At 35.2% G+C, this 25,474-nt stretch overlaps 1 protein-coding gene across 7 annotated transcripts in view; it reads left to right on the top strand.

Annotated features, from left to right (window-relative positions):
* Positions 1–25,474, top strand: part of IMMP2L (inner mitochondrial membrane peptidase subunit 2) — a 498,017-nt gene that overhangs the window by 8,346 nt on the left and 464,197 nt on the right. For 6 of the 7 annotated variants that reach the window (XM_063323177.1, XM_063323174.1, XM_063323175.1 and 3 more), the window contains exons 2-3: positions 4,865–5,002; positions 11,337–11,440. In XM_063323177.1, coding sequence (XP_063179247.1) covers positions 4,868–5,002; positions 11,337–11,440 — 239 coding nt within the window. In that variant the 5' untranslated portion in view covers positions 4,865–4,867. Of the gene's footprint in view, positions 1–4,344; positions 4,350–4,864; positions 5,003–11,336; positions 11,441–25,474 lie in introns of those variants that run through there. The other variant, XM_063323176.1, reaches the window with a different exon arrangement.

Genomic DNA, 25,474 nt, shown 5'->3' with positions numbered 1-25,474 from the left:
CTTAATCTCTGAGCTGCACAATGTGAAATTCTTAATGCTTTGACCTGCTATATGCTAGCATTTTTGATCTTGGATTTTTCTTGTTCATGTTGCCATTTCAAACAAGTTTTCAAGGTTGTTGCTTTGAAGTTTGTCAGTTCTACTGAATTATTTTGTGGTTTTTTTTTTCCTAAACCAAGAACAGTTTATAAATGCTGATAAGTGTATGCATCTCTAAATTATTTTTACTTTGTTTTATGTGTTTGATTTTGTTGCACCATCTTTTAAGTATTGTGATTTGTTGATTTTATTCAAGGTCTCACTGACTGGGCAGAGATCCAGGAATATGTGGTGGTAAAATTATTTTTTTCAGCAAAGATCCTTTGCTTGCTCCACTGACATACGTTTAAACCTGCTGTATATTTAACTGTCAGCATAAAACAGGCATAGTACTGGATTGTAGAATTTTACTCTGGAAATGTGATGCTCTTAAAATCTACAGGTGCTTTATACCAGAGAGTTCCACTCAGTATCATTAAACTTTGATACTTCACAGAGCTCTTATTTTTAGGAAGCACTTGAACCAACTGTTACTTACTGATTTATTACTTGGATGAATTTACAATTTTTAAGTAGTATATATGATTATCATCTTTTATTGTTTATATATTAGGAAATCATGCTGTGTCCTTCAAACTTGTTAGCATATTTTTATATACCTGTGAAATAATCAGCTTCTTGTCCTTAACACTTTTGTTGGCTGTTACTGTCCAACCGTTTTTCAAATTCTATATAATTAGATTTAAAGCTGTTAACAAGTTGGCTATCCATTCTGGAGGGCACTTTTCAAAAAAATAAGTAAACTGTCATTTAAAGGAGCATTAGAAGTAACTTTGTAACCGCAGATTGTAAAAATAAAGTAGAGTAGAGACTTGGAAATACTTAATTTCAACCTTGCTAAAATTTGTAATTTACTTTGAATGTTGGACATCAAAGTTTTTATATATAAATGACAGTCACATGTGAGATGTATGCATTTTTTAATGAACCCATTAATTAATTTGATATAGAAAAATGTAAATATAAAATAATAGATATATCTGTATAATATGAATATAAAATAAATGTAGACTAGAAAGAGTCTGTATTATAAATATAATTTTTATCTATAATATAGGGAAAAATGTATCAAATTGAAATATTAGAAAGTTATGGCAATATTTCCTTCAGTAGTTTTCACAAATTTTCTCGAATATGTTTTCTAAAAAAATAGTTAATTAGAGCGCTTGAGGTATAAAATATAATGTCTGTGAGCAGAATATTATCTCCAGGAGTGATAGCTATCTAATGTTTTCTGTATTTGTAAGCAAATACTCCAACTGGAAAATTAGTTGTTTTTTTAAAAAAAAAATTGTAAGAATCTGTGTTGTCTACCCTTTGCTACCCTAAATTCTTTCTTGCAACCGCAGTAAATACTTATCATTACTTTTTTCCCTTCTTTTCTCCTAAGACCACCTAAGTATGAGAAAAGAAAACACTGCACATTTTAATCGAACAGTATTTCTCAGTTGAGGATTATGCATTCATGTGTGCAGTTACTGGTAGAAGGTAATGCTTCAAACCATCTTTCTGCTGCCTACATTCAGGGTCTTCCCCCGTGGCAATGCAAGACAACTTGAAGTCCCTCTTACTGAAAGAGTGATGGGTAACCTTCCAGTTACTGGCAGTGGGATTGTGTCAACTCTGCATGTGCATATACTTACCCCGTGGTAAATGCTTGTCTGTGTTTTTTTGGAGGGGAAAGCTCATGAAATAAAGCTGGCAAAAAAGTGCACACTTTCCAGTGAGATACTGACATGTAGTAACATCTTACTCTTGTGTTAAAAATGTTTTGTTACATCGAAGGACTTAAGGTTAAAGATGAATTTGTTTTTAAGTAATTTTTCTCAAACTGTTTAAAATGGGTGTGCATATGTTTACTATCTTTTGGGAAGGGCTTCCCCAGGCCTGCTCAGTTTGTGTCCTGGGGAAAAGCTGTCCCCTACTGTGGGAGGCAGGGAACCAGGAAACTTTCAGAATGTAGAGCATGATTGGAAGTGAAGGATTCATCTTGGTGTGGATAGAAGATAAAACCAGTGGTTTGATCAGTTGCCTGGTAGAGGAAGGAAGGGAAATTCAGTACAAGTAGAGAAGTCCTTCAGCACAACAGCTGTTGTTGGCTTTGGTGGCTTTGTAAATTGGTTGCTTGTAGGGGTGCTGTTGGTGTTTTTCTCCTCACCTTTATTCATGCTGTGCAATGTCATACTGCATGTGTCCAAAACCACAAAAGTAGGACCTGAACTCTTATTTTTGTCCACAGCTGCTTAATGTTCCTGGTGTTGCCTTGGCCAAATGATATACTGAGAATGTAGCATTTTATCTTAGCTCTTTTAACCTGGCTGCTAGTTTCTGTGTCACTATTAATTGCAGTTCCAAGAGCATATGGTGGGACTCCAGTGCATTGTCTGACCAATTACTTTTCTGTAGATACTAGATTTTTCTGTAGATACCTGCATGGGTCTTTTGCAAGAAGTTAACAACAAAGCTTATGAATGATTATAGTAGAAGAAATGGGGGTCAACATTCATGCTTCATTATTAATGAAAAATAAGTTTGCTATGAGGAATTTGAAAAGTAAGTAAATCTGTCTAATTTCTTAAATTTTTTAAAAAAATACTCCTAAATCCATCTTATTGTGATGCATCTGTCAGACAATGTCTTTCAGCTCAAAGAGTGACTGTACATAGAATACGGTGGATACGTTTGTGGGCAACATCTTGAAATTGTGTTTTGAGGCTGACATTGCTGTTAGACTGTAGGAGGTCTGAGATATGCTAGAGCTCATAGCAGAGTAGTAGAATTCTAGCCAGAAAACTCGACAGGCAAAGGTCAGAATCAGTGGGTTGATAGAAGGGTGTTAAGGTTTATAAAACTGTACAGTTAGTTAAACAGTAGACAAATACCTGATTTTTAGAGATTCTATTTGTATGTGGAATAAAAGTTAAATCTGTGCGGATTGAGGCAACAGTGTCTTTTGGTTGATTGATTCCAATAAGGAGTTTTTAAATGATAAGCTGAAAGTAAAGTGTTTTAACATTTATCTTGAATTTATGAGGTTTTTGTTCTGTTTCACAACCTATTTCAGATTCTTTGTGAAAGCTGTTAATGAAAATTGAAAATGTTTTCACTGAAAGAAAACATAATCAAATTACAAGCTTTAAGTACATTCGGACATTTTACTAGTTAAACTTGTGTTATGAGCAGGAATTATAGATGATGGTGAAGTATTTCCACTTTAAAAAAAAAAGATAAAAGAGATTTAAAACCTTGTGAAGGTGAATGTCAGAAGTAATAGTAAAGATGTTCCTGTCTTTTAGAAGACAGATCTTGTCATTGCAAAGCTATTAATATCTGTAAATAATTTTAGTGAAGAATATGCTGATGGCTTCCTGTGTAGAACTGGGTTTCCTCTCTTAAGTGTAAGGAGCTTTATGGAATTGAGTAGCCATATCCGGGACAGCAATACTGCTTTCAGTACTATTTAATCAGAGTGATTTGAATTTGTAATTTGCATACAAATAGTTCATCACTTCCATATTTCTGAAAATGCAACAAAGAAAACATGATTATATTCTGAAATTCTAAATATTCTGTTTGTAAGAGGATTGAACCAAACTGCATGTACTTATCTTTTCCATTATTTTGGTTGAAAAATAATTCCATGTTCTTGAATATAATCACACTGAAGGACTCAAAAGTTGAGGGTGCAGTCTGTTTTGTCCTTCTCTTGCTGTCTGTTTGAGTTAGGATGTAAAAGAGGGAGCACAGACTCCACAAACTGATCTTGTGCAGGGTCTACCAGGAGTGTTTATTAGATGAAAACAACGGTTTAAATTGGATTTGCCAATAGGTGAAGGGCAGCGTTTTTTATGATGTGTAAAAATATGATATGTAAAATAGTCTTGTACCTTTTCAGCAGTACCTGGGTACTCAGCTTGCTTTTCAGAGGTATCAGTAATGCGATTGAACAACTTTTGTGTTTCAGTATACTTTGTAGGTGTTTTTCAAGAATGTTTAGTGGTTTGGGGCTAAATAAATGGATGGGAGACAGCATAATAAATGGTGAGTTGGAGTGGAGTAGTCCCACGTGTCATTACTTAGCTGCCTAGTCTGACAATATGCTTTTAACTTTCTGATGTGGTTGTCATTATGTAGAGTCATTGTGTTACTGTGTCCCTGTGATATACGTGACAATTGATTTTACGTATTTGCAGTTACCACAAGTGTGCATTTGTGCACTTTTCTATGTGAAAATATCTCATAAAGAAACGGTAATTTATTGCAAATTGCCAGCTTTTCCTTTACATAGCACAATCCATTTTTGGGGGGTCACAAATTAATAATTACCACTGTATATAGAGAAAATTATTTACAGAATTTTGGTTGTAAACTCCCAACTGACTGCTCTGTAATTGGTTATTTTGATCTAGTTGATTTTTTTTTTTTTTTTCCCAGAAATATCTGATTAGATTTTGTCTGGTTGTATCAGTTTGCTTTTTGCTTAGCTGAATTGTTACCATTGGGTCATTTTTATCAAGTACTTCTGCTGGCACAGGATCACAAGAAATGGTAAAAGTAGCTAAAGGTAAATGTCAAGTATCAAGCTCTCTTCTGTAGAATAGACTTAAATTCTGATGAAGATTTTTTCACTGGATATTGGGAGATCCTAACAGATAACATAATTAATTTATTCCTAACTGCTCCTTTTTACATTGCTACAATGTTGTTGCTACTTAAAATTTGCTTTATAACAGCTTTTTTTCCCCATGTTCGTCATATTTTTCAGATTATGGCACAGGCTCAAGGTTTGGGGAAGAGATACGTTAAAGCCTTTTTTAAAGGCTTCTTTGTTGCTGTTCCAGTAACGGTGACTTTCCTGGACAGAGTTGCCTGCGTAGCACGGGTGGAAGGAGCATCAATGCAGGTATTGCTGGAAATATCTTTGGTGTGTCAGGAAATTAAAAAGTGACTGTCCACTGACAATAGCAAGGTAGAAGAAAAATCTTTTTCACAACTGGTATTAAATGACCACATTGCTGTACGGAATCGTTTAATTTCAGCTTTGTTAAACAAATATCTTAATGATGTGAAAAGAAAAGCTTTTGAGAACAAAACTTCCCAAAATTCTGTCTCAGTAAAATAAAAATATATAGATAAGTAGTGAAAAAGATATGCGTTTTTTTTTAATCTTCCTAGTCATTTAGAAATAAAGATTTCTTTTTTGGGCACTACCTTTTGTCTTTTGGGATTGAACTGATGACTCACAGAGAGTCTTTATTAATTTTTAGTAGGTGTATTATAGTAATTGTGAGGCAAATGGTAACATTTCAGTGAAGAATACTGAAAATGGCCCCAATCTAATATTAATATCTGTGCTTATCAGGAAATAAGTATCAGTTCACTGTTTTTACGTTGGTTATACTGAGTGTTTATCCAGTACAAGTGAATAAATATAGAAGATAAAGAAATACTTATGATAATGAACAGCTATGTTGTTGCCTCTGTTATTTGGACTTGAAAAATACGTGTTGTAACATAGTTAGCCAATTCTTTAGTGCTACTTTGCATTTTGAATCATGTGCACTGCATATTGTTGTGCATCACCACTGATAACTGTAATTTATTTTGTTCCAATTTTGCAACATTCCAGTTAGCGGAGACTAAGGATTTGATTCTCAGACGCCCAGCCCTATTTTCTGATTATCTGAATAAGCGCAGTACCTTGAAGAGAGGTTTCACAACAGTCAAGACCAGCTGCTGGGGTTTGAATTGTGCGGCGTTCATGCAAACAAAACCTGGGCTTTGCTGATTTATGTTTAATGCTATAGAAAAGCATGGAGTGGGCAGGAGGGAATAGCAAGGTGGCATTGTGCCTTTTGTGCCAGTCTATAATCTGGTGTTGAACTTCTGTCAAGTAACCTCACCTGGTCTAGAAGGCAGCTCTCACCTCAAGAACAGGGACCAAAGTAAAATCATTGTACTCCAGTCGTTCTACAATCCAGGACCAGAAGTTAGGTATAACATAAGATACCTTTGTCCTTTTCATGAATGTTATTCTGAATATCACTGATGACCAATCAAAGGTAGGAGGATTTAGGGATTACAGTTGCAGAGCTAGAAATTAGCTGAAGAGAGGAGAGGAGTGGGAAATGGGGAAAAACAATTTCTTTTTCTTTTTACTATCTTCAGACAGGAGAAATTCAAATGTATAACAGCATCTACATAAGTACAAAATCAGACAAATACAACTCCCCCATTTTTGCCTGTATTGGGATTTAGAGCCACATGCAGCTTTTAGGATGCAGATGCATCTTGAATTTTATGGTTTTCCTTATTTTTTTTTTTTGTTTTGTTTTTGTTTTTTTTTGTTTTGTTTTGGGTTTTTTGGTTTTTGTTTTGTTTTTGTTTGTTTTGTTTTAATTTCTGAGGGGTTGTCTTTTTTAGCATGCCACATTGCATTTCATTGTTTGGTCTTTTCTGTCTCTGACATAATGTTCTGTTTGACATCCGTTTTTGTTTGGATAGTTCTCAGTAGCTGGAAAGAAATTTTCCAGGTTTTCCTACTCCACAAGACTGTCGAGCCCCCCAGGTGAAGACCTCAGTTTTCTGTTTCCTTTGAAGTCAAAATCTCAAGTGTTAGGGAGTGCTCTGGTATTGTTCTGGAGTGTTGCTTTTGTACTCACTTGAAGGGCATACAGTTAACTGTGGTTTATCCATGGAAGATTTGAAAAACCCTACAGTTATTTGCTCAGATTTATTCAACCTGACAAAGAAGGATATGCACTCTTTGTAGTGGCTAGGGAAAGTAATATATATTCACTGGGTGATTAAAATCTAAGCTCTTCCTTTGATGTATCTGTTGACTAAACATTCCCTCTGTTATTGAAGTATGGGTAGCTTGAAAGATGACATTTCTAATGTTACTGACATCACAGTGTCTGTGAAATTATCTTTCTGGTTTTATTCTGGACTGTAGCTCTGAAATAGAAGTTTGTTTTAAACTTCTATGCATATGGATATTTTTCAGACTACAAAAAAAACTTCTTAGTGCTTTTAGTAAGATACTAATTTCCTTGCCAAGATTTATTAGACACCTAACTAAGTCTGACAGGGACATAATTATAAGGACTATATCCCTCTCTTGCAGAGTAGCCTGAAGGAGTACTGGTCATCACGTTGCATTTCCATCTGTTTGCTGCGTTCTCTGAAGTGTGATCTATGTTGAATGTATCTGAAAGCTATGGGTATGAGGGAGAGTGAGGTTCAATCAGCATGTAGTCATATATCCATCAATCGCATGCTTCCAGTGCTATTGTCTCAATTTGAAGATATCATGGTATGATTCCCAAGAATTTGTTTGTAATAGACCTCTGAAATGTCTAGCTGGCTTTGGGTACTCATCATTGTGGCTCCTGCAGAGCCTGAAATTAAAAGTTCTGACAAGAAGCCAGGAATAAATCTCTCTGTGTCACGCTCGCTTTCCTACTCTCGTTCTCTGTTGCTGCTCTCTCTCCCTCCCACTTTCTGTTTTTGTTTTGGACCAGCCTTACTGCTGCTTCATAGTTACGTATGATGGTAATATTTTTTTGTCACCCCGGCAAGCACACTGAATAAAGGTTCTAATGAAAATACAATTTTTCTGATTTATTCCCAGTCAATTAGGACAGACTTCATGCATTTCATTGTCTCAAGCTGATTTTGTGTTTTTACAGTGCTTTCAGCCACCTGTCATTCTGTCACTTGTGCTGACTTCAGTGTATAGGAGTATTAAGTCTGACCTATAGGGAATAACAGTGAACTGTCACTGTTTATAATTTTAACATTTTTTAATTGTTTCATTACCTTCTTTTTTCTTTCCAAAATTACTGTTTTTTTTCAGTCCTCACATGAGGTGGTTTTGTTGCTTAGGATTTTACAGATTGATGTGCTCCTCTAGCATTTTGTTAATAGTGGGTTTCAAGTGAGTCTTAATCTGTTTACAACATTGAATGTAAGTGACACAAATAACTGGTAATATGATTTCTTAGTTGGCAGTGGTGGATTTTTTGTGACTCCTCTTGTAATGCTGGATATATACTTTAAAATATTATCATATGGACATCTTGATGTGCATTTATGTTTTTTTCTGTTGAGTTTCATTGCATGTTTGGTATTACAAACTCTTCATACATAATGGTGTGGAAAAGGGAACCCCCCCATGGATATATAAATTCATTAAATCAAATGGACTGTTTTCAAGTGAGATGGACGATGACAGCGTATGTGCAACTTTATATGCAAGTTCTATTGCAAACAGTTCAATACCAAGGATTATAGCAAGTAGCCTGACCAGCGATCTCTGACGAAGCACACTTGTTTCAGCAGCAAACATTATCGAATGTTCTATTCCATTATGCATAATAGCAGTTGTAATTATTCTGTGGCAGTTTCTCCTAACTTTATTATTAGGATTGCTGTACCTAAGCCTGTGAGCTCATGTTCTGTTCCCCAAGCTATAAGCAAATAAGTTGTGACCTTCTGGTATTCACTAGCAGCATAACAACTATCAAGTTAATCATTATTTATAGTAAAAGGGCATGCTTTTAGCCTCCTACTTACAGAACCTCATGTCCTGTGAGGCTTCATCATATGGCTGGGGATCTCAATTTGCATGCTTTTAGCATTAGATTAGTTAGTAATTGGGAAGAGTGAATGTTTTGTGACTTCTGCACCACAGTTCTAAATTAAGACCTGTGTGTCTCATTTGTAGCAGGCTATTATGCCAAGAAATCAGGCAAACAAGTTATAATGCTTCAAGCTAGAGGAAGGAAGAAGCCCTGGTATTATTTTGTTTCGTGTAAAAATAAAGAGCCCTTGTGACCCTATTTGTTGACTCCTTTTTCAGAAGCTGTATTTTTGTTTTGCTAGACCTGAGACCTTACTACTAGTAAAAATGTCATGGGGAGTAAGTTGTCTCTGAATACACTGCATTAAATTCTTTCTATGCTTTTTTTTTTTGTGTGTGTGGAATCACAATTTATGTTATTTATGTTAGAGAGACTTGCTGAAGGATTTAGATTATTTTTTTTAATGGAAAAATGTAATTCTTGATGTAAAATGAAAGTTGTTTCCTTCTAGTTTCCCTTACATTTCTTCTACTAAAACAGTATTTTTGTCTGTGCATTTTGAATATGTCAGGTTGTTTAGTGGGAAAGAGAGAAAAAAATCTACATTGCCGTCTATCTCTCAAACATAATTCTAATGTGTAACGAGTTGTATATCTACTCTGTATGTCAAAACCACATGAGCAACGTATTGTTAAAAATAGAAAGCAATATGGTATTACATTCAGAGTGCTTTAAGTTAAAAAGATTATGCAATATCCAAATGTATTTAAACTCTAAAGCATTTCCTTTGTTTAAATACAGAAAACAGTAGGAGTCAACTGGGATAATGCAACTAGGGTATACTGTAGCTACCTGGTGTATTTCTCTGTAAGATTAAGTTGATGTAGATTTAGTTGAGAGGAAAAGTTTGTGAACACTCATGTAAATCTTTTCTAAGTATCAGCTATGCAATACATTACCTTTTGGAACAATGGGTTTAAAATTTCCATTTGTTTTGACTTTCTCTTTTGGCCCTTTAAGGTAGATCTTTTTGAGTACCAAGCAGTTTACTTTGTAAGAATATGCCATTTATATGATTCCTGCTTTGTAAAATTGGCCTCTTTGCCTTATATTTAGTATAATTTTTAGGTTGTGGCCCATATGTACCTGCATTTGGTAAAATGAGTATGACTGTGAATTGTTTGTGAACTTGTATGTAAATAATTTGTTTGTAAAGATACTTTTATTTGATGGAAGAGGCCAAGAAGGTGGACAATCGTTCTGGAATATCCTGATTAAAAAAAAATATTATCAAATATCTTCTACTTAAGTTATGGTTTTCATTTATCTGGCTCTTGCAATGCGTATACTCTAGTAGATAAAATAGCAATGGGTGTTAATATATTTATAGTTTAGACTTGGACCATATCTCAGTGGATATTAAGGTGATTTGCTTTGATCTGCAGACTTACTTGGCTAGAAATTTGCCCTTATAGTCCACAGCTCAAAATGTAACTAGCCTCATTTGCTGTTTGACTAAACATATTGCGACATTTCCCTCCCCCCACCCTGACATATTTAGTCTTTTGATCTATTATATTCCTTGCTGTTCATGGGAATTACACCTAGTCAAGACCCCAGCACGTTCTTTCTCGTTGCCCTTGGAAAAGCTAATTTTTCACAGATACTATGTGAGAGAGGTCTTTATCAACTGGTTTGGTTAGAAAAGAAAAGATGAATGAGGAAACTGTAGTAAAAAGAAATCAGCACTTTTAAATCGCTTTTGAAGTTACGAATAAATACTAAGTATCCGTCTTGGTTTAGGAGCATAGTTTTTAGCCTGGATTACTCTTAAATACTTTCTGTCTTAATACAAGGAGTATTTGTATTGAAATAACCCCTGTAAAAATCAACGAAGACAGTACTGTGATGGGCTACTTCCTTCCTCTGCCCTTTCTGATGGGTTAACTCAGAGCCAGCATTGACCAGGTACCCTGGTTTTGTACCCTGTCACACAAAAGAATTGTGTACAGTTCTATGTACCTCCTGATACTCTGTACTAATTAATTACTTGGTTATTTTAATGTTGATGTTAGTGAACAGCCTCATTTCACTGTATGGTTCTCTGAGAGTTCATGCTTCTTCGTATCCTGTTACAGAAGGCTCACATTTACTGGCAGCGTCAGCGTATGCTGTAGGTGTAGGGTTTGTTTTTTCCCTTTGCAAAAGGTGAGAATTAGTATTGTTACAAGTACCTATTTAATTTTTAGTGCATTATGCTTGTGTAAGCAGTAAGATGCCTGCAAAAAGTTTGCTTTTTCTGGGGCTTAGTGTTCTTGGTTCTCCTTTGGTTTTAATATTAAATGATATGCAGTAAAGGCAATCACTTCTTTTCATCAGACTTGTCATAAGTATGTGTAATTTAATTTGCATGCGGTAGTGCATTGAAAGATGCGAACTACACTTTGTCATAAAAGAATGACATTTAACATGGCATTTAATAAAGACATATATTTCCCAGAATGCAACAGGTTGTGGGTGGGTACAACAGTTTCTTCAATGGGTACATTTTTACTGCTTTTAATGGATTGCACCTGTTGATGGAATGAGAGTTAGGTGGAAGATTCACAGAGGAAATGTAGATCTAAAGCTATTTTTTCCCCCCTTTCTCAGCCTTCTTTGAATCCTGGGGGAAGACAAGCATCTGATGTAGTGCTCTTAAACCACTGGAGCATTCGAAATTATGATGTACAACGTGGGGACATTGTATCATTGGTGTAAGTAATTTCACATCTATTTCAATACATGTTTATATAAATGTTGAACCATCAGTATTTAATATTTAATGTACAATACTAAGTAGATATATGAACAAGGAACATGAATTTTTTAATAATGCATTATTGTCATTCCTATAAACAGTTTTCAAAATTCAGATGTTTGAAGAATGCATTACCAAGATTTTACTTGAAAGGAATGTAAGATATTACAGTATAAATATAAAGATATTACAGTATAAATGTGTACCAAAACTGCCAAGAAAAAAGCGCTGTGAGATGAAGAGAGAAAATAGATAAAACATTATGTGGCTTAATGGAGTATACTTTTTGAGTTGTTTGGCTGTACACTCATATTTGTGAGAAAAATAGTGTTTCTTTACCAATTAATACTAACTTTTTTTTTTCCCCCTGGAGAAATCTGGCTACTGAATAAAATTTTAAATAAGATCACAAGAATTCAGCTATCTCCATAAAGGACAAATGTAACAAAACAAAAAAATAATTTTTCAAATTATTATGGGGAGGTCTATGTATCAAGCCAAAAGGTGGCAGTGTTTCGCTGTTGAAAATATGCAAGACTAAGAGAGGACAGAAACTCCATTTCAGCCTTAATGTAATAATAGAAATGGAATGTCAAAGTGTGCGTAACTGACGCAATGATATAATACATACTCATCGTACATGCTTGGATAGTTGAAGCTTAAGGTTTTAGTTTTGTAAGTGAAATGCACAATATGTAGATTATAACAGAACTCTCTTTGGAAGCTATATTGTCTGTCTTCCTTTTTGTTGTATATCTCTTCTGATTGTCCCATTTTTTTGCCTACCTCTTCACTGTAGTGGTAATTTATATGACAATTTTCATTACCAGCTCTTAAAGCAAACTACACTTTATGGTGTGTCTTATTGTCTGGCATGTAAGATTTTCTGTAAATGGTCTAGCTACAAATATGAATTTATTCATGTTTCCAACACCTAATATTGCAAAAGGTCTCCAATTTCAGGTCACTTAATGACTCCTTGTAAAATTTGATTCTGCCTACGTGTGCATCTCTCTGTCCAAGTCATGCTCTGGTGATTGTTTAGAACAGTGAATGTAACTGATTAGTAATTAATAGACTGAACAGAAGATGAGCATGTTGTCTGATCAGAAAACAGAATGAATAGTTTCATTCTTATTATACTTCTTGAAGGTTTGTGGTACCATCTGAGCCATCTGCATTGATTGCTTTCACTCTGCTATATCTTTGGGCATGATAACTAATATTTTAGATGCTGTGGGTTTTTTCATATGTATTGAAAATTTTGCCTATTATTGGTGGAGCTTATGTACACCCACATGGAAGAAGTCACATTGTATTTAGGCACTGTACTGAGCTTTTTCTTAATCTTCAGGAAAGTACTCTGAATAATCAGACTAGAGAATTAAAAAAACACTTTAACAACAATACAAAGGAAGTTAAACAATGTAAAAATAATCTATTGAATAGTTCTGATATGAAAATAGTGAAGGATATTTTATGTATCAGTAAAAACTTTTAAGTTGTTAAGTACTTCATGATAGGGGTCTGTTAGAAGCAGCTTTGGCCTACCAGCTTATTGTAATGTGAAGTTTTTAGTTGTGTTGTAAAGACTTGCAGGGTACAGTATCTGGATGTAATTTTGTACCCATGTGAGTTGTTTGAGACTTAAGTTCTGGTACATGAGACTTTCATTGTGTAAACAGGTTAGTATTTTTATCATTTTCATTTCAGTTCTTTACCTATGATTTCTATAACTCACTTGTGAATAGACAACCTATGTATGTATATGTATGAATTTTACTTGGTGGCCTTCAGAGGATATGGCTGATTTAGGCGAGGCATGAACAGGGAAGGCCGGTCTCCCATCAGCTGCTGCTTTTTCTGTTCCTGTTAGAAATTCAGATGAGAAAGTGTTGGTGTGACTGAGATAGGCAGATGGGTATGTAAACCGTCTTTCCTTTCATATCCTGCTTGGCTGCTTAACATTTTCCTGCTGTCTCCTCGTTGCCAAGTCATAGCAGAAAATAACTATGAGGTTGTGGGAGCATGGTCTTTTGCAGAACGAGCTGAGGTCAAATATTCCTTCATGGCAGCTTGACCAGGGCCATCCAAGCTCTTTGCTTTCTTCATACCATCAGAAATACTGTGTCACTCTGGGTGGGTGCTGTTTCTATCACAACTCTTAAAAGGGATTGTTGAGATCCCAACTGGCAAAGTCCTGTGGAAGTAGATGGCTGCCAGCCAAACCTTGGAGCAAAGAGATGAGTTAATCTTGGTGGCCCTGGACGCCCAAAGAGAGATCACCCAGCCTGTGATTACGTGTGCGATACTGCTCGCAGATCCAAAAGTTTTTCTTCTCTGATCCACTGTAGTTCTTGATGAACATACATTTTTGTTATTTGCTGACTTTGGTAAAAACTGAGCACCCAAGTACTTCGTGGTGGTTGTGGCTGGTTAAGGTATTAAATGTAGACTGCAAGTTCATGGAAACATGTGCTGTGTCTCTGTTATCCCTGTCTCTGCATCTGATGTGGATGTAACTATGCATCACAACCACAGCTGTGAAATCAGCCACTGTCTGTGCACACATGTGCATATACCTGGCTTTAGACATAATATTTAGGATGGCATTAACCCTTAAAAGTATAAAATCAGAGTCAGATAAAAACAGTGGAGCCAATAAGTTGGTAGCAAAGAATGATTTGTTTACTCACAGTTTAGTGTTTTACAAATAGTTAAATCTTACCTCAGCGTTTTAGAAGATGTTTTAAAGTAATGTTTTTCCTTTTGGCTTAAACTCTTCCTTGTTGATACCAGAATTAAGAGAGCTCAATGTTACATCTCACAGCTTTGGAACTCACAATTTTAAGTTGGTTCAGAACTAAGGGAAATTAATATCATCCTTAATTTGATCACTTGCTTGAGTGCTTAATTTAGATACTGCTATATTACTGGGACTTAATAAATTAAAAATCAAAACAGGAATATTTTTTCAATAAATTAAATAATTTCCATCATTCTGTGTTCCAGAATGCTACCTTTGCATCTCTGAAACAGATGCAAAGAAGAAGTGTGTTATTTTCTTTGGTTTGGAAATGCATTTATTTATCTTCAAAGAGAGAATGTAGTCATGTGGCACAGGAGATCATCTTTAAAAGATAAATGAATGCCTATTTTTGCCAGGTGGACCTTGATCAGAGCTCTGCTGAGGTATATCCCAACAGTTACGTAGAACTTCATCAGATATTGCAGAATGAGTTATCGGATGCGTAGACTTCTCCCAGCTGGTTTTACTCTGTAAAGTTTGAATGCCAACAACATTGTAGCATCACAGTGTGGGCTGTACAGCTCATGCGGGTCCTTAGGAATACATGCTGCAACTGTACTTCCTGGTACTAATCGAGATAGTGCTCTTCTGTTGTGTATTAATGGACATTTTTGCCAGCTTACCTATACGTAATTTGATTTCTACTGTGTACAAATGTAAGTGGTGTTGTAAAAAGGTGTTGCCAAAGAGTGATTTATAGGTCTAGAATTCATTTTGGTTGTCTCTACTGAAAACCCTATATCCTGAATGTAAAATCTTGCCTTCTTTTTATTACAAAATTCCTGTCCTAATATAGAAAAAAGTTGTTACAACCTGTAGAAGATCGCAAAAATCAGCATATGTATGCTGTGTATGTAGAATTTTATCTAGATAACAAAATTTAAGTAAGCTTTTGAAATGAAGACACAACAGTACTAATTCAAACATTTAAAATGTGGGGTTTTTTAAGATCAATAAAAGTTTGGACCTAGTCTTGTTCTTTACTTGTTTAATAGGGTTTTAACAAAGGAGTTAGCAGTGACTGTAGTATATATAGGGTTGTTAAATTTTGAATGATGAAATTGCAAGGCTGTAAATATTCACAGATACTGATTTTAGCATTTGGAGTTTATGTTACTTCTCTAACAGAGAGAAAACCTTCTCTAAGGTGTGACTGAGAGCAGGAACCTACTTGCTGGGTAGGTTGCCAGGTGTCCCTCCTTTACTAATTTAGAATGTGTGCTTATGCATTTAATAAAAATAGCTATGCTAATGTAATCTGGAAAAAGACTGAGAACTAATGCTGTTTGTTCTGTACATTCTGAATGGTAACACTCTTCTAAAGTTTTCAACTATAATAGCTAAATGAAAAAGGGCAGTATATTTAAAAACATGTTTTTAAAGGTCAGCTATAATAATAAAGAAATAAATGTTGTATATTTTGTCAGCTTCTTGTGAGTTCTTATATAAAAGGATAATTGCTTTAAGTACAAAAACAACTTTTTACATAGAAAATTCCTTGACATTACAAAAAAAAAAAGCTTACTTCCTATCTTCTACCCTGATGAAAGATATTAAGTAGCTTCTGTCACTGCTTCCTCTGACTATAAGGTTATGTTCAGGCCTTGCAGCAAACTCCCTTACTTTTGGTAACTGCTAAGTATTTTTCTGTAAGGTTACATGTTTTGAGCTCTGAAAAATCCAGTGTAGATCAACACTCTGGAGGAAGAATCAAAGTACTGCACGTGAGGTTGTCTCTGCTGCTGTATCCCTCACTGATACCTGTTCAGAAATGAGAATTGGAAGATAGTTGCTGTGATGATTTTATGTGATGGTTCAACAAGTTTCAGCCTATTCACACAAAACTGAATAATCCAAATTTTGAAGGAATGTGGTCTTGTTCAGTTGATGGAAGCAAGAGTTCTCACGTGGTGCGAAGTGAATACATACTATTCATAAAACATCACTAATTGGAATTTCATTAAGATGACTAGCCTAGTAAAATAAAAATCAGTAAGAAGGTACTTATTGAAGGAACTGCCTTGAATTTGAATCAGTAGTTGTGATTATGAAAAGACTTCCTACTAAATTCTGATAGATGTAACATGAATAGATATTTTAAGAAAGCTTCTTTCTGACTGAAGTACTGTACAACGTTTTACGAATTCCTCTGCCTGACCTTCTTAAGTCTTCCAATTTCTATTCTATTTTTGTTTGTACTTAGGTCCCTGTACCAAGTCATCTGTCTTCTGGCAGGTAGAACACTGCAAAGGAGGTTGTGCTGACATAGAAGCTAAATAATCACTTTACTTTCTGTGCCTCAGTGACCTCAGAAAATCTTTTCCTATTCTGTTCTTTTAGCTGGGGAAAAAAAAGCCCTCGTGTCTTTTCCTGATAAAAATCAAATATTTAGTTCTACTTTTATTATCTTTGTTACAATCTATTCTTAGAGTAGATTTGGTAGGAGTGTGTTAATACTGTTGATGAAAGAAAGACTTGCATCTTGTACTTACAAAGTAAGTAAAATCCATTTTCTAAGGGAAGTTTTTAGATACCGTACATCATCCCTGGTTATATTATGAAGTGCTCTGGTTGGGTTTAAGTGAGCAATTATTGTAATGTTGTGGAAACTGAGCAGTTGTGGAGGAAAGAAGTTGTTGTAGTTAAAGTTATGGGTATTTAATTTAAAGTCTGTGGATACGAATAGGAAGTGTACAAGATTTGTTTGCAAGAATCATGACTGGAGAGAGTCTGTCTAGAATCTTTAGGCTGAAAAGTAACATATATGACTGTTATGACTTACAGACCCTTTAGTCATCAAATTGTAATTTGGAGAATTAAAAATAAATATATTTTCTTTTCTAAAAAGTTCATTACGTGGAAGTCAGATGGCCTAGGCCATTTGTGAAAGAAGTGTTAGCTGATCGGGAAGAGTACTGTATTGTTGTAAGCATTGCCAGTGAGAACTTCATATTCTGGTTGATTTTGGTTTTATCAGCCTTGTTATTGAATTAAGTACCATGCTATTGAATTAAGAAAGAAATTGTTGCTTGTTGCATATTTATTAGAGTATCCATTAGAATACTACATTGCAGGTTTACTAAGAACCACTTAATTGATTACCGAGTTAAGCTAATCGGACAGAAGAAAACATTAAGCTTATATACATTAAGCTAACATAAACTGGTAATTAAAAAAGAAGAAATTGTCATTCTATCACAGCAATATATGTCAGATAAAATTATTAAGTCTACATCAGGTAGTTGATAGGATATAAGTGGGTCTGGAACATTGCTCAACGTATGTCAGATAAAATTATTAAATCTACATCAGGTACTTGATAGGATATAAGTGGATCTGGAACCTTGCTATAAGATCAGTAATTTTGCAGATGTTGAGATTTAATAACAGAAGACCATTAACTGAATCATTTTATTTTTTATTCTAGTTAGCATCCCTTGGATAAATTTATGGACATCAGTGTGGTTGTCAGAAATTCTGTTTAAAATGTGAATTCCTACTAGTTAAAACATAGTTTAATCTTAATGACTGTTCATAAGATAATTCCATCAGTTCTCATTTGAGGTATTTGTCTTATAGTGGCTGAAGGGTGCGACTTGGAAAAAACTATAAAAGGCTGTTACTGTGTCTTTTGCTGTTGTTTTTGGGATTTTGTTTTGGGTTTTTTTTTTTTGTTGGTTTGTTTTTTTTTTCCTTCTGCATGTAGCCTTTGCTCTTCATTTAAAATACAGCATTGGGGGACTTGACAAAAATAATTAAACTCAGATGCACAGTCTGTGATATTTGAATGAATTTACTGCTGAGATAAATAGCATAAAATTTCACTAAGACACATTCTAGTGAAAGTGGAGGGAAATTGTGTCCTACCAATCTCAGTACCAATTCAATAGCATCAAGATTAAAGCTGGTTTATACAGGATCATCTACTGATCAGTACTCCTTAAGTATTTTTCTTCGTGGCCCATCTGTATTTACACAGGAATAACTGCAAGTTATGGTTATGTTGCAACTCAGCCAATTTAGGATGTGAATAATAAAAACAAGTTCCATTTGAAGTTTCATCCAGACATATATATGTCTGATTCTTTGAAAAGCAAGAAAGATGGGAGGAAAACTAGGTTCTGTTGTAAGGTGATTAGATAAGGTGTTAGCCGCTAATTAATCCATAAGGAGGACCTGTGTTCTGCTGAAGGAGTACTGTTAACAGAAATTTTCAATCTCAAACCAAAATTGATTTATTTATTCATTTGATTAATTTATTTTTACTTCACTTTTTAGTGATCAGGCCTATGAAGAGGAAAAGGGGGGGAAAAACCCATTTTAACAAACAAAATGACTTTTACCTGCCTCTGTTCAATAGAAAAGAGAACAGCATAGAATAGGTTTCCCTACTGTTCTTGATGATGGGCAGTCATAGTATGTTGGAGATCCTGGGTCTAAGTGGGCAGCTGCTTGAAATATTGCAGAGATTACAGCTGTGGTTTGATTGGCTGGAAAGCTCTCTGCGATCCTGTAACTCCCTGCCTTACACTGGGATGGCTGACTGCCCTGCGAAGGTCATGTTGAGCAAAGGAGCTTGAAACCTGCCTTAGTTTAGAAAAATGTCACTTTTACCTTTTGAAATATTTATAATTTAGATGCTAGGAACTTGCTTTGCTTTCAGCAGAATCTGGTGATATAAATGCCTGCTGCGATGTATGTACAGAAAGGTAAAAGCATATTTTTCTTAAACCTTTTTTCTTTAACCTTAAGAAAATTGACAACTCTGATAGCGAAATATTTGATATATTTTTTCTCAGTACATTTCCAACTGCTGAGAAGTAATTACTGGTTATTTATGTCTGGCATTACTTGTAGGTACCTAGAGCTAGGAAACATTTTACAAGTCAGTGAAATAGTCTACACAATCTCATTGCTGGAGGAGGCAGGAAATACGATTGTTTCAGCAATTAACGAGGAATTTCAAAGCTCATTCTCTATAGGGTACTCAGATTAGACACATCCTTCTTAAGTAAATTCAGACTGAGCATCTGTGATGGTATAGGATAAAAAAAGTCATGGGTATTCATATCCTTGCACAAAAATATCAAGTATATTTTTGATTATGGTAAGTATAGATGGATCATAATTTTTGAATGTGTACTCCATCTGCTGAACAGATAGGATAGCTTGAAGCTTTAGAGGATTGTTAAACTGAAAGCAAACTGATAGTTTGCTGAAAGTCATTTCCTTCCCTTGAAGGTAAAGGACTTATGGGGAAGCCAATGCACCAACCATGATTTCTAAAGAAGATATGTATCAAAGTACTTAAACTTAGGTTCCACTGAACTGATGAAATTCAGAGTGCTGAACTGATGAAATACTAGATTCAGTTTAAGATAAAGTTCTCACTAGATTAAGATCTTATCTTTCATACTGCTTTACTTGAATTGTGAATGATTCCAGAGTAATACACATTTTGGCTCTAAAGCTGCTGTATCAACTTCTATTCTGAAGAAGTTGTTCTATACTTAAAAAGAGAGGGAGTAAAGAAAAGTCATTTTTGTAGACCAACTCTGCAGATCAGCTTACTCTTTCTTCTTCATATGAAACCATTCTCTTTCAAAGATATACCGTTCCTTAACATCAAGGCTTGCATATTCAAATGCTAAGTTCTATTACCTGCAATAGTATGAAAGCTTTAACACAAAAATGTATGTAGGATGTTGTAATATGATTCAGCAATGCTTGAAACCTAGAATGCAGTAATTTTTCTGAAGCCATGAAGGCTGATAACTTTTATTTTATTTTTCTGAAGTCCTGGACATATGCAATTAAACAAATGAAATCGGTTGTTCTATAGTTTTTGAGTACGCAAAAAGATACCTAAATACATTTTAGCATTTTGTGCAATTAGGCTGCTTTTGTTTTGTGTACAGTCTGCGAAATACTGAGGTGATATTTTATTATATGGGGTATTTCATACAGTGTGTTCTTGGACAAATTGTAGTTTAAATACTGCCACAGCTGACTTCATATCTTGTAGTAATAACTTCCCCTAAGCCAGTTTAGTCAGTTGTATTATGAGCAACCATAAATATTAACTGCAGAATGTTACTTCTAGGAATCTTTCAATGAACTATACATATGCTGACAAAGTGTATTCTGCTTACACATCAAAAATATTTATTTCCAATCTAATTGGTGAAGTTGGAAGAAAAACCATGGGTCTTGACCCGTGCTGAGTATATTGTGGACATGAATATTTTTGCATGTAATAAGCAGAGTCTTGGCCTTGTTTTCTGTTTTTTCATCCTGTTAGCAAAGGCAAAAACAAGGGAATGGCAAATTATCAGGTTTAAAATTATAATTAACCTTATCATCACTGTATTTTCTAGGGAAATTATGTTAGGCTGTATTCATGAATGTAACATTAGTTTTTTATGTGCAATCAGCTGCTCCTGGAAAGTTCACTTGGACAGAATTTATCTTTAAATACATGCTTATATATTTGTTCAGCTGAGAGAGGACCTTACTGCTGTTGTCAGCTGTCTGTCTGTAGATTAGCTACAGAGAAATGGAGTCAAACTCTTCTCAGAGGTGTGCAGCAAAGGGACGAGAGACAATCATCACAATTGCAGCAAGGGGCATTCTGACCAGATATAGGGGGGAAAAAAATGCACAATAAGAATGGCTAAGTCATTAGCCAGAGAGACTGTGAAACCTCCATCCTTTGAGGTATTTAAAACTTGACTAGCAGAAGCCTGAGCACCCTGATCTACCTTTGAAGTTGCATCTGTTTTGGCCAGCAGTTGAAGTAGATGACTCCCAGAGGTCCCTTCCAACCTGAGTTATTCTGTTTGTCCACATCAAATGAAATTTCAGCAATGGAACTTTTAAGATATGAGACATAATTGCTATACCCTTTCAAAACTAGTCGTCAACATTACCAGTTAGTGTTTACAACATGCATTATGATGTTTTTAATTTACTTTATAGTCAAACCACGACAAAGTGGAGTTTCTAAAAGCCTCTTATTGTGTAGATGTGGTTGTGATATTTGTCTTCTAGCGGATTCTGAAAGACCCAGTCTGGAAGACTGTTGTGTTAATAGCTGAATGTACAGAGAATGGTAAGATTGCATTTGGGTTTTATAACTAGATAGTGAATTCTCTACAGGAGAAACAATGAGGAGATTCAGGCAGATGCGTATGGTGAAACAATCAGTGGGGTGGGTGGCAGCCTGAATGCAGATGGCTGAACGTTGGGTCATATTTAACATACTATAGTAAAAGGGAACTGCTTTGCAAATGTATGTGGAGAGCAGTTCCCAAGTGAGAAGAGAAGCCTGGAAAAGTACACAAGTAATTGTTTGCTCACTTGTTAAATTTTCAATTAAGTCTGACCAGATTAATTCATAAGGGACAGAGTCAACATTTTGACTGTAAATCAGAGAAATGTGTCAGGAATGTAGTATAAAAGACACCTAAAATGAAGGCAAAAAATTTAATGTGATAGAAAACTGAAAGCAAAGAGAGGGGTTACCAATAAATTTTAGTGTCACGGCTGTAATTTAGTGGCTTGATGTAGGAAGAATCTACAAGAATCTTTTTATTTATTTCGTAAATATAACTTAAATTGATTTGAACTTGACCTGTCTCCTCTGGCAATGTGGAGCAGAACAATCTAGCCTGCTACTCTCTAGTCACTCTGCTCAGATTTTCCGTGGTAGCATAGGTATCTTCTTTCATGAAATGCACCTTTCATGAATTTCACCTTTGTGAAATGTAAAAATGTAGTATATAAATAGAAACTTGGGCTAGGGAAAAAGGTAGAAGTAAAACTTTATAGTTCACTTAAAACCGAGATCCATAGCATAATGCCATTTAGGGTTTTGGTAATTAATAGCGTGTATCTTAAAGCAAAAGAGAGATACCTAGTGAGTGTATTTCATGTGTTATGTGTTGGTTTATGTCTTTGCTTTAAGGGACAAATTAGTTGCATTCTCAGAACAATAACTTTGATGTTTCGAGAACTAGGGCAACTGTAATGAGAGAAGTGTGGTCTTGCCATATAAAGGGAAGTATATTGTCAGCAAGCAAAAGATAATAGCATCCTGTACACCCAGAAGGCCTGCTGTGATGTTTGCGTCTGCATAAGATCCCCTTCGCCCTTAGAACAGTCTATTTTTAAACTGGTGCTGAGTTTGACCTTAGTAAAGAGATACTGTTGGAAGATATTTAAATGCGTGATCACGCACAGTGTGTTCCACAGTCCTATAGGACACTGACAGTAGTATTTTTTCCTACAGCAGATTTGTATTCATTTGCACTTTCCTTGATTTCAAAGGCTTATCTGTTTAACATTAAAGGGGAAAACTTAATTACAAATTATATTCCGTATCCTTAATTGATAATAGCTTAGCTGAATCCACGAGACAGAATTAGTGTCTTAGCTTCATTGTTCCAGACAGCTTATGATGAGATGGTTTCAGATCTCTGATTTAAATAGGAACAGCTTCCACAGAACGTGAAATGCTAACTTTGTTGTTAACTACATTTTCCTCACTGTGAGCTGTGATTTCTTTGTAAAACTTGTGAAGAACGTAGATTGTTCTGCGTCAGTATAACCACTGCTCCATGGCAACAGCATGCACACCTTTTGAGAGTTGAAGGGGGTTGTTGGTATAGTTGACGTGTTTATTGTAACATGTTTAAAATACCTTGCAAAGCCAGAAATTTGTAAGAACAATAATCTTTCATGGGCCTCCTGTGATTTTTCTAAGATAATGTTTTACCTTTACATTATCCCATGATATCTGGACTGTAATATTGAATGTTAGCTAGATTTTTTTTAAATAAGTTGACTTAGCGCTTGTCGCCCTTACTGCATGAAACGTTATGTTCTCCTGTGGTCAGACAGTGCTTTTTGCGCATCAGCAGAACTGCACTACTACTGCTACCTTGAGAGAGAGGGTACTTTGTTCCATACATTTTAAAACTGACAGTGATGAGAAGGTGTGATGTTAGGATGAATCTTTACTGGGAGAAATTTATGATGTTGTGAAAATGTGTTAGCAAACATTAAGTTAAACCTGGTTTAGCAAAACAAAGGACCTCTGAATGTCTGAACCCAAATTTAGCAAAAAAGAAGTGCATCGCAATATCTGAAACTTTGTCTAGATGCTTCTTAGTTTTGATAATTGAAACAGCTGAGCACGTTCATATAGCACGTTTCCTCCTCTTTATTTCCTCTTTAATTTATCCTTTTTAAGGCAATATCTCAGTGGTCATCTTTGATAGAGTCTGAGTAGCTGGTTTCCCAATTCTAGTGGTAAATTCTCATTTGTAATCCCGTGGCCGTGACTGATGCTGAAGAGATTACAGAGTATGTGAATGCATAAAGTAGGTTGAGGTTTATGTAAGTATTTAGACAGCGTGATAGTTGATTCTGTGTTGTGTTATCTTAGAACTGGAGGACTGTGGTCTGCAGCTTAAGAGCTGTTGTCTCACACTTTTCTAAAGTCTGCCACTGTTACTCCAGCTGTCTAATTCTAAATAGTTTCCACTTTTCTCCTTTAGAACATTTAACAGGTGTTTTGTGTGTGTGTTTATGTTTTAATCAGCTTTTACCTGTGGTTAGTGATCAGGTGCAACATAATAGATCTTTAGATCTTTCTAGTCTGTATGTGAATGAATCAACACATTTGAAAATAGTTATCAAGGACTCAAACAGTTGTGTTTAGGATTTCGCTGGTGTTATAAGTATATGCAAGGCAGCTCAGCAGGGTTTTTCAGTTCACAAGATTTGCTAATGCAGCAGCAGTTAACCGCTGAGGGAAATTTAAATTTGAAGGGACTTTTCATGTCCTGATTTGTAAAAGCCCTCCTGGGCTATTCTAGAAATTTCTGCTAGCAACTACATTTAGCTCTACTGTGTGGGCTTGTTTCAATTCCTGTGTGCAGCTGTGTACTGTTTGTTAAAGCTCAGGAGGTTTTACATTGCAGCAACAAGTACACTCTCTAAATGGTCGTGGCAGGGCTAGCAAACCTGTGTCAGCCCCTGGTGTTCAGCCAAAATGTACAGAGCATTTGGTCTTGTTAGCACTGAGCATTACTTCAGGCTAGAAATAATCCATTTTCAGTATCTCTAATCTACCAGTTATACTTCTGCTTTAGGATACATTAATAGTAATGTGACTGATACTGGAATGGGCTCAGTAAACACTTTCCTATTTTTCTTTGTCTCGTACTTGCAGTTGACAAAGTGAACAAATAAAACACATCTATACTGCTTTTGTCATGAGCTTCATCTACATGAAGAAAAAAGTCATACAATTTTTAACGTTATCTCATGAAGAACCTTTTTTTTAACATGCATTTTGAACAGAATAGGTTTATGATTCCTGTATTCGTATATTTCTGATAGGTCTCCCACGTGCTTTCTAAGAATAAACCGATTTTTGAAATTGCTATGGAAGTTTCATTCAAGTACAAAAGGTGAACAAACATAGACTAGTGTGAATAGCTGATATTCAAAATGATCATTAACTTAGAAAGAAAATTAGCCACACTAGGAATTCGTGAACTGTAATAGTAAAATTATTAATGGATGGAAATTGGTGAGGTTATCATTAAAAAAAAATATATCTATGATACACATGCTGGCAAATAAGAGGCTTGCATAATAATTTAATAATGCTTATTATGCATGTGTAATATTTGTAGACTAATTTCAGATCACATAATCCATTTGGGAAATATTAATTATGGACACACAGAGGTCATACTTTGAAACAGTTGGCATGCAGTAGCAGAATGACTGCAACATATCACTCACACCCATTGCAAAAGTTATTAAATGTGTTTGCTCTTCATGAAAGTCAGTCGTTTTCTTCTTTCCCTGGGTGACTTGAAACAAAAGCAATGGTTGGTGCTGCTGAGAACCCAGACTATGAAAGGATTCGGAATCCCTGTTGTTGTAATTCCTTAGAGCGTGTGAGGTTCATATTGCCTGTAAGAAGAGAGACTGTAATCCCCTTCTTGCTCTTCCAACCCACAGCCCAGAAGATTACTTTCAACTTTTTCTCCTTAGGGTCCAAATCCAATATATATTTTAAACCAGTTCAGAAAATCATAAGACTTAAAAAATAGTAAAAGGGAAAATGTTAAATGTATTTATTTTACAGTTTATTAAAAAAAA

This window comes from Chroicocephalus ridibundus, chromosome 1, assembly GCF_963924245.1.
Source record: "Chroicocephalus ridibundus chromosome 1, bChrRid1.1, whole genome shotgun sequence".
Taxonomy (NCBI): domain Eukaryota; kingdom Metazoa; phylum Chordata; class Aves; order Charadriiformes; family Laridae; genus Chroicocephalus; species Chroicocephalus ridibundus.
This window is presented reverse-complemented; position numbering and strand designations above follow the sequence as displayed.